Source organism: Helianthus annuus, chromosome 7, assembly GCF_002127325.2.
Source record: "Helianthus annuus cultivar XRQ/B chromosome 7, HanXRQr2.0-SUNRISE, whole genome shotgun sequence".
In the NCBI taxonomy this organism is placed as follows: domain Eukaryota; kingdom Viridiplantae; phylum Streptophyta; class Magnoliopsida; order Asterales; family Asteraceae; genus Helianthus; species Helianthus annuus.
In genome coordinates this window covers 24,997,813-25,007,470 of record NC_035439.2, presented here as the reverse complement: position 1 = coordinate 25,007,470, position 9,658 = coordinate 24,997,813, and the positions used below count along the sequence as shown (strand labels likewise).

The 9,658-nt window shown below is 38.8% G+C and overlaps 1 protein-coding gene and 1 long non-coding RNA gene across 2 annotated transcripts; both read right to left on the bottom strand.

The window, feature by feature from the left end:
• LOC110868023 lies at positions 1 to 2,207 on the bottom strand. The gene is made up of 3 exons (XR_002552134.2): positions 1,843 to 2,207; positions 919 to 976; positions 1 to 158 (listed from the first exon to the last, which is right to left on the bottom strand). It is a non-coding gene; the product is annotated as an uncharacterized LOC110868023 (long non-coding RNA).
• A 1,345-nt stretch (positions 2,208 to 3,552) lies between these two features.
• Positions 3,553 to 7,392, bottom strand: LOC110866631. Its single transcript, XM_022115774.1, has one exon. It carries the CDS (start codon positions 7,390 to 7,392, stop codon positions 3,553 to 3,555), a length of 3,840 nt encoding a protein of 1,279 aa, XP_021971466.1.
• Between the last annotated feature and the right edge of the window lie 2,266 nt (positions 7,393 to 9,658).

Below are 9,658 nucleotides of genomic sequence, written 5' to 3'. Positions count from 1 at the left end.
GAATGTACAAGAGCCCTAGGGTAAAGTTTATTACATATTAGAGGGTGGTCAAAATAGATAAGCTAGCATATGCTACAAAAATGACTAATTTCCTCTGATTAAAAGTCCTAGAGCTCAATTCTTCTCTCTTCACACCCCGCCCTGAGTACCCTGAGAACCTGCTGAATACAAAGAATTACGGAATGAGCCGAATGCCCAGTACGGAAGAAGGCGTAAGCAAAATAATAAGATGAAGAAATAACATAACGTGAAATGATACCATGCAAAATAACACAAGTCAACAAAGTATATCGTATCATATGGATGTACCCATGAGCCGAATAACTTAACTTATATTAGACATGCACATAAAACTGCAGACCTTATGTGCCAAACGTGTAAAGGAGTGTGGGCATACACAACAACCTTACACCATAAATCATATACACATTTCCTAGGACCAGTCCATACGCCTCCTAATGGCCTCATGTACCTCACTAGTACTAAGGAGACGCCATGATTTAGGCTCACCGTCACGGTAGGTGCCGCGCCATCGATGCCGCAATGACGTGCTTGAGGTCACCCCCACAAGTAGGGACATGCTCGGGTAACTGGATATAACAACTGAAATGGTACCGTAACAATATATCTCAAACACGCTCTCTAAGCGTCAAGGCAAAACGTAATAATATCTTAACATAACCTTAACATCAGAACACGCGACAACGAGTTCAATTCAAAAAAATCCTGCCGCATGCGAGGCAATACTAAGCTCAACATAACAACGCCAATATAATCATAAGTGAGAACATGAATAAACGGATAACCAATAGAAACATATTGAAATGTCAAAGACGTTAGGAGTTTCAACGGTATATATTCAAAAGGGTTTTTAAACAATCGAATCAGATAACAAAGGTAGAAGGTAAGGATCCGTACCTTTAGTCAATTTAGCAAAACGATATAGATACGAGTTGTCCTCAACGAGTATGAGATCCTACATTTAGTTATATCCCAATCAGTCTTAATGAACTCAAATCATACATCCCGATTGTACGTTCATTTATTTTCTTGCAGTGTATGTGTTATTGGTATTTATTATTATTTTTATTTGTTTATCAATATTAAACATTAATAATCGTATATATAGTGAATGCTTATTCCAAAGATTTAGAGTCAGCTTCTAAAATTTAAATACTTCAAGTTTTGATTTGGAACTTTACTTTTCTTAATAATAATATGATGTAGCTATTAGAGGCATGTTTATATTTTAGTGTTGAGGAGTATAGCAAATCGTATATAATATAAATCTTTCTAACAGTTTAGCGTACTATAATTGTTTGATTACAAATTCTATTGGAGTTTCTTTACCAACACACTTCTTTGGTAAGCATGCATACAAATTATTATTTTCATAAATTTTGTTGACTTATTAGTATATATGTAAGTTAAAATTTTAAATCAAGTGTTTCAAGTGGTAAACTTCTGAAAACATAAACCATACTTTGACTAAATTTCTTTTTTTTTCGTCTAATATTATTTATTTATTTATTTTTCTACAACTTCCATTTTAGAATATGCCTGGTCATTTTAAGAGAACTAAACTGCGGTCAATTGATATAACTATATTATTAATATACGGTCTTATACGCATTCGGTTGTGTGCCTAGGCTCGCTCAATTCCTTGGTTAAACTAAGCTACTTATATATTTAACTTCATAAGCAATTTCATTTACTTCAAACTTAAGTTTTAGATTTTATAGCCAAAATCAATTTGTTATAAACTCATGATTAAACAAATCGTATTCGACTAGAATGATTCGGTATACGGAACTTATACAATAACAAAAGGGTTGCGGCTACCTGCGGTTGGTTCACGGACGTTCGTTGGTGCTGCAGTGGCGACGGCTACGGTGGTGATCGCGTGTGGTAACAGCAGCAGATGATGGGTTCCGTGATGTTTTGGTCGACTGTGCTTAGAGACGGACAAAGGCAGGCTTGGATTTGTATTTGGTGCTCAAAAAGAGGTCGCTCGGAGAGGCTAGAGGGCAGCCAGAAATTAGCTTAATTAGGAAAGCGAAGACAAAGGAGGGTGGCGTTGGATTTTTCTTCTTGGGGCAAGACAAAGTAGTTCTTTATAAATGTGTCCCAACTTGTTGCAGGTGAAGAGTTTCAAAAATATCTTTTGTGAAAAGAGTAATAATTAGAGGGGATGGTTTAAGGTATGGTGTTCTAGGTGATGGTCATAATTTTAATTTCTTTAGAAGTGGTGTTTAAAAATTGGTTTGTGTTGGTCTACTGACTCACGCAATTGAAAATAGTCAAATGGTGTTGTCTAATCCAATGGCTTCTTCTTCTTTATTATTATTGATTATTATTATTATTACTTTCATTAATAAACTATGTATATATATAATATATACACATGAATGTATGTGCATGAAATTATTTTTAGTTATTATTCTTTATTTCTATTTTCAAAAATGCATATGCACCTTATATGTTCATGCATAATTATTATTATTATTATATTTTTTTCTATTACTTTATTAAAGATTTGAAAATTGTGTGTGTGTTTTTTTTTTCATACTTATTATAATATATTTATATATCCATATTTTTCGGGTATTTCAACCATTACCCCTTTAAAAGAAATTTTGTCCCCGAAATTTTCTGGGTTAAGACATAAATAATCAAATATCAAAACAATAATGGAACTGGAAGTTCTCATAACATACGGAGATGAAAATATAAGGTTCACAAATTCTCGGTACGAGAATACCTATCTTTCGAATATGTCTGGGTACATAGATCGGATCGACTCTTCGGTTTCCCAAGTAGCTTCTTGCTCAGAATGGTTCTTCCACAAAACCTTGACGAACATAATGATCTTTCTCCTCATAATTCTTTCCTGTCGATCTAATATTGCTTCTGGTTCTTCTTCATAAGACAAATCTTCCTGAATCGTATGCAATGGGTAGCTAATGACGTGAAGCGGGTGGTAATTATATCCTCTCATCAAGGACACATGAAAAACGTTATGAACATGCGATAGTTGAGGTGGCAATGCTAATCGGTAAGAAACTTCTCCAACTCTCTCAAGGATTTCGAATGGTCCAATAAAACGAGGGCTAAGCTTTCCTTTGATCCCGAATCTACGAACGCCATGACAAGGTGAGACTTTCAAGAACACGTGATCACCGATTTTGAACTCCAGGGCTCGACGATGTTGATCTGCATAACTCTTTTGCCTGCTTTGCGCCTCCTTTAACTTTTCTCTAGCAACAACGACTTTCTCATTGGTGATCCATACCAATTCTGGTCCTTCGATTACCTTTTCTCCAACTTCATTCCAACATATTGGAGCTCTACACTTCCGACCATACAATAGCTCGAACGGAGCCATGTCAATGCTTGCTTGCCAACTGTTATTATATGCAAACTCAACCAGGCATAAATACTCATCCCAGTTTCCCGTCCACTCAAGAGCGCAAGCTTTAAGCATGTCTTCTAAAGTCTGAATCGTGCGTTCTGACTGCCTGTCCGTTTGTGGATGGAAAGTTGTGCTGAATTTTAATCTTGTACCCCAAGCAGCTTGAAAGCCTTTCCAAAACCGTGAGGTAAACCTCGGATCTCTATCGGACACGATCGAGGATGGAGTACCATGTAGCCGAATAATCTCTTGCAGGATAACTTACTAACTGAAAATCCTTGCTGAATCGGCAGAAAGTGAGCCGACTTAGACAATCTATCGACAACGACCCATATAGTATCATTCTTCTTAAAAGTCTTAAGCAAACCTATTACAAAGTCCATCAAGATTTCATCCCGTTTCCACACCGGAATATCTAATGGCTGCAAAAGTTCGCTAGCTCGCCGGTGCTTGATCTTCACCTGCTGGCACGTGAGACATCTACTCACGTATTTAGCAACGTCCTCCTTCATGCCATTCCACCAAAAGTTTTGACGCAAATCTCGATACATCTTTGTAGACCCCGGGTGGATAGAAAATGGCGAGCTGTGTGCTTCAGCTAATAATGACTCACGTAGGGTGGTATCATCGGGTACACACAGTCTTTTGCCACACCAAATCACTCCTTGCTCATCCACCCAAAACTCAGACTGCTTCCCAACCTCATTATTTTGTGATATTGCCCATAATTCGCCGTCAGACTTTTGTGCATCCTTAATCCTTGAGATAAGGTCGGGCTCGATTTGCATTCTAGCAAGATAACCATCTGATTTACCTACCCGAAAGCCAATGCCCATCCTGTCAAGATCGGATATAATTCGAGGTTGAATTTGAAGACATGATACAATGCCAAAGTTCTTTCGACTCAAAGCGTCAGCCACCACATTAGCTTTGCCTGGGTGGTACTGAATCTTAGCATCGTAATCTTTTAATAACTCTAACCACCTCCTTTGCCTCATATTTAGCTCCTTCTGGGTAAATATATACTTAAAGCTCTTGTGGTCTGTGAAAATGTCACAAGCCTCGACGTACAAATAATGATGCCATATTTTCAATGCAAAGACAATTGCGGCTAATTCCAAGTCATGTGTCGGATAATTAACCTCGTAAGGCTTCAATTGGCGTGACGCATATGCGATAACTTTCCCATGTTGCATTAACACGCAACCTAGGCCTTTCTTTGAGGCATCACTATAAATCTGGTAACCGCCTGAACCAGAAGGAAGAGTTAGTATCGGAGCCGATACAAGTCGTTTCTTCAACTCCTCAAAACTCTTCTCGCGTTCCTCATTCCACGAATAGTTCACTCCTTTCCTCAAAAGTTGCGTGAGGGGTAAGGCAATGGTGGAAAATCCTTCCACGAACCTCCGGTAGTAGCCAGCTAGACCTAAGAAACTTCGAACTTCCGTAGCAGAAGTTGGCCTAGGCCACTTCGTGATTGCCTCAATCTTTGTGGGATCCATCATGATTCCATCTGCCGATACAACATGACCGAGGAATGCTACTTGATTGAGCCAGAAATCACATCTTAAAAACATTGCATACAACTTCTTATGTCGTAAAGTTTCAAGCACTTTACGTAGGTGTTCCTCATGTTCTTCCCTACTTTTCGAATACACCAAGATGTCATCGATAAAAACAATGACAAATTTGTCTAAGAAATCATGGAATACCCGATTCATTAAATCCATGAATACTGCAGGGGCATTGGTTAGCCCAAAAGGCATAACCAAGAACTCATAATGGCCGTAGCGCGTACGGAAGGCAGTTTTCGGGACATCCTCCTCTCTTATCTTAAGTTGATGGTAACCGAATCTCAAATCTATTTTCGAGAAGAACTTAGCACCCTGAAGTTGATCGAAAAGGTCGTCAATGCGGGGTAGCAGATACCGGTTACGAATCGTAATCTTGTTAAGTTCTCGATAGTCAATACACAACCGCATACTACCGTCCTTTTTTCCAAATAAAACCGGTGCACCCCAAGGTGAGACGCTTGGTCTTATGAATCCCAATTCTAACAACTCCTGCAACTGTTCCTTCAACTCTTTCAGTTCCAACGGAGCCATACAATACGGCGCCTTGGAAATAGGCTTCGCACCAGGGACCAAGTCGATGGTGAATTCGATTTCACGATCTGGTGGTAGTCCTGGTAATTCATCCGGAAACACATCAGGATACTCACGAACAACCGGATAACTGTCGATGTTGACTCCGCCTACTAAGGTATCCTTAACCGATGCTAGGAATCCGACACAACCGTGAGATATCAACTTTTGAGCTTTGAGCGCTGAAATAAGCTTAAGAGATTTACGAGGTTGGATCCCCTGATAGACAACATCAGGATGAAGAGGGTCGCTGAATATGACTCGTCTAGAATAACAATCAATTAATACACGATAACGAGTCAACCAATCCATCCCGAGAATAACATCGAAGTCACTCATTTGTATAGGAAAAAGGTCCGCTTCACGTACAAAGGACTCAATACGAATAGGACAATCTCTATATACGTGTGTGATTATAATCGAGTTTTCCATAGGAGTAGAGATAGATAGAGTACGGTCTAATGTCGTAGGTTCGATCATAAGGTATTTTGTGAACAAGTGAGAAACAACAGAATGGGTTGCCCCTGTATCAAATAACACATAGATATCACGTTCTCCAAGTTGAAGAGTTCCAGATATAGTACCTGGGGTATTAGCAGCCTCAGTAGCAGTAAGTGCGAAAACTCGTCCTCCAGTGTTAGGTGGTGCAATAATGGCGGTATTCTTTTTATCTTCTTGTTTAGTACACTCCATGATCTTATGTCCAGCTTGGCCACAATGAAAACAAGTGCCCAAAGTTCGACGACATATGCCTCGATGACGCTTCCCACAACTATTACATGGTGGGATCAAGGTTTGGTTTCGATTTCCATGTTGATTTAGTGGTTTTGCTGCGACCGGTGCTTCATACGGCTGAATTTGATTTTGTGTCGGCCTTGAGTTTTGGGGTCTAGGCTGCCATGGTCGGGTCTGATCTCCGGGATTTCGCTTTGCTTGAACTTTGTGGTCTTGCTGTTGTGGGGTAGTGGATGACTGACCTGCTGTCTGGGTGCGGATTCCATCTCTGTCCCTTTTCTTGTTCTCCCCTGTTCGAGATAAGAATTCTTTCCTCTCAAATTCAAAAGTCTTGATTGCATCAGCCACTTCTGTAAGGTCCTTGAACTTCATGTACATAATTGACTTCTGGATTCGATCACATACGGCCCATTTACACTTTTCTTCTTGCATTTCCGGAGTTCCTGCTGCATCACCGACAATACTAGACAACCTTGCAAACCGAGTCATAAACTCTGATGCTGGTTCATCATTTCCCTGTCGAATAACAGCGTACTCCCTGATGTAGGCTTCCCTGTCAGCTGTGGAGAAATACTTCTCATAAAAGATAGTACAAAAATCAGCCCATGGGAGTGTAGCGGCATAAATATCTCCTCCTTTAGCTTGTTTGAATCCCTCACACCAAGTTTGCGCATCATCTTCCAATTTATAGGTGGCCAATCTGACTTTGTACTGGTCTTCAACTCCCAATACTTCAAAGATTTTCTCAATGTGAGCTATCCAGTTTCTAGCTTCGATTGGAGTGGTTGCATGACTGAAAGATTTTGGTTGTTCTTTTTGGAACCTATTGAGCCATACATGGATGCCCTCAGCATTATTAGTCTCGGTGTTCCCAACAATTCTAGGTCCAGAATTGGCATTAGTATTAACGTGTCCTCCAGAGCGAGTTTGCAGAAGAACTGCCTCCACAGCTTGAGCAACAAGAGTAGGAAGCAATCTAGCAAAGGCTTGGTTGATAGCAGAAACCATGTTTGGATCAACTGGCGTATCATTTGATGCAGTGTCTTCCGGACCATGGTTCACTCTGCGAGTGGTCTTACGGGTCTGGTGACGAGGTGGCATCTAAAGGAAATAGCAAGAAGTTAGAACCTTCGAAGGACAAGAGTGAATAAGAATGATTGATAGAATCCTAACCCAAGCGTCTACCCAATCCTCACATGTTTTTAATTATTACTGTTTAAGTTTTCTGCAGGAAAGAGCCTATGCTCTGATACCATAACTGTAACACCCCACTCAGGAATGTGGTGAAGTGTCACAATTACAGTATTCAAAACATAAGACATAATTCCATAAGTTAAACATTAGGAGTACATCACCAAAAGAACGTACAAGAGCCCTAGGGTAAAGTTTATTACATATTAGAGGGTGGTCAAAATAGACAAGCTAGCATATGCTACAAAAATGACTAATTTCCTCTGATTAAAAGTCCTAGAGCTCAATTCTTCTCTCTTCACACCCCGCCCTGAGTACCCTGAGAACCTGCTGAATACAAAGAATTACGGAATGAGCCGAATGCCCAGTACAGAAGAAGGCGTAAGCAAAATGATATGATGAAGAAATAACATAACGTGAAATAATACGATGCAAAATAACATAAGTCAACAAAGTATATCGTATCATATGGATGTACCCATGAGCCGAATAACTTAACTTATAATAGACATGCATATAAAACTTGTGACAACCCTCACCAAACCAGGTATCCGTACAAATTAATTAATATTTAATTAGTGCTTAATTACTGTGCTTGATTACAATTACGAATAAATTGCTTTCTGTTTTCTGATACATACATATTCGTGCATCATACTTTATTACTATCACTTCATTTATTACACACAAAACATTAGTGACAAACTTGATGCACAAAGCACAGTTAGCACAGTTAGCACAGTGAGCGGATAACCCAGTAAACATGCTGACATTGCCAGCACTAGACAGACATTGTCTCTGAGGCCAGTATGAGCCGGGAATAGATTACTACACTAGTAGGGAATGTAGGGAGGTGAGGATTATAAAACTGCGTCACTAGGTGATAGTTATAGTGACCGGAAGTGCCTAAAACACACTTTAATTACAAAATTATGCACTTTATACAAAAATTCAGCATTTAACATAACTAGTAAAGTGCAAAAACTGGGTAAAATAGTCCTAGACACTTTCCAAGGTATTGGTAATTTATTGTGTCACTAAAAATAATATTAAAGGCACTTTAAAGCTTTACTTGTCACTTTAATGGATCAACATCCAACCGAACAACCGGACTTTACCCGGAACATAAAAATATTGCCAAAGACATAATTTTCACTTTTCTGAGCTAGTTAGGGTCCCCGAACACCCTTTATATTATCACACACACACTAATACACTTACTTATCACTTTGAGATCTAACTAATTGGTAACTATCCATTTGAAAACCAACCCCTTACCCCCCCATCTCGACGGTCACAAGGGTGACCCACCCTTGCCAATTCTTTGATTATTTTAATCACTTATGTTTGATATCTAGTAAACACATTACATGTTGGATAATAGTGATTAGTGGTTTATAAGTAAACACCAAAGGTTAAGAACTCTCATTCACAAATCACCAACTCAAACTTACTCTCTCTCCTTCCCTCTTGCTTGTCTTCGGCCGAACACCATCACCACCATACACACACCATCAAGTCTTGATCTAGCCATTCTTCATACATACAAAGGTGCAAGGGATCATACAAGAAGGCTCGGTGATCTCGAAAGTGCAAGAACCGCTCTCATTTTCTTTTATCCACCACATTTACATCTTGTTTCTTCCCTAGCCTTGAGCTAGTAGTAAGTGTCTCTAATCATCATCTTGAGCTTGTTTATGGTGGATAATAGGTGATTTAATGGTTAAAATTTAAGAACACTCAAGAACATAACATAAAGTCTTGAACATAAGTGATTTATGGTGGATAAAGAAAGGATATATGTGTAAATCATATAAATCTTGTATGGTTGTGATTACTTGATGTTGTTTGTTATTAAAAGTGGGATGGATCATCATCTAGACATACTAGATCATGTTCAAGAACATGAACTAGTAAGTTATAAATGTTAAAGTTATGAAAGATGATGAAACCTTCCATCCATGAAACATGAACTTGAGTAAATAAAATTTTTCTTGTAAAATAAGACTCTAAACATGTAGATCTAAAGATCTACAAGTGGTTTTTCGGAAGAACCAAGTGAAAGATGCAAGTCTTGTTAAAACCCGGATGTTTTATGAACTAGAAGCATTTTTGGTAGATAAACGAGTGTGTAAACACTTGTGTAACAAGAAGATTTAATAAAGAAGTATTTTTG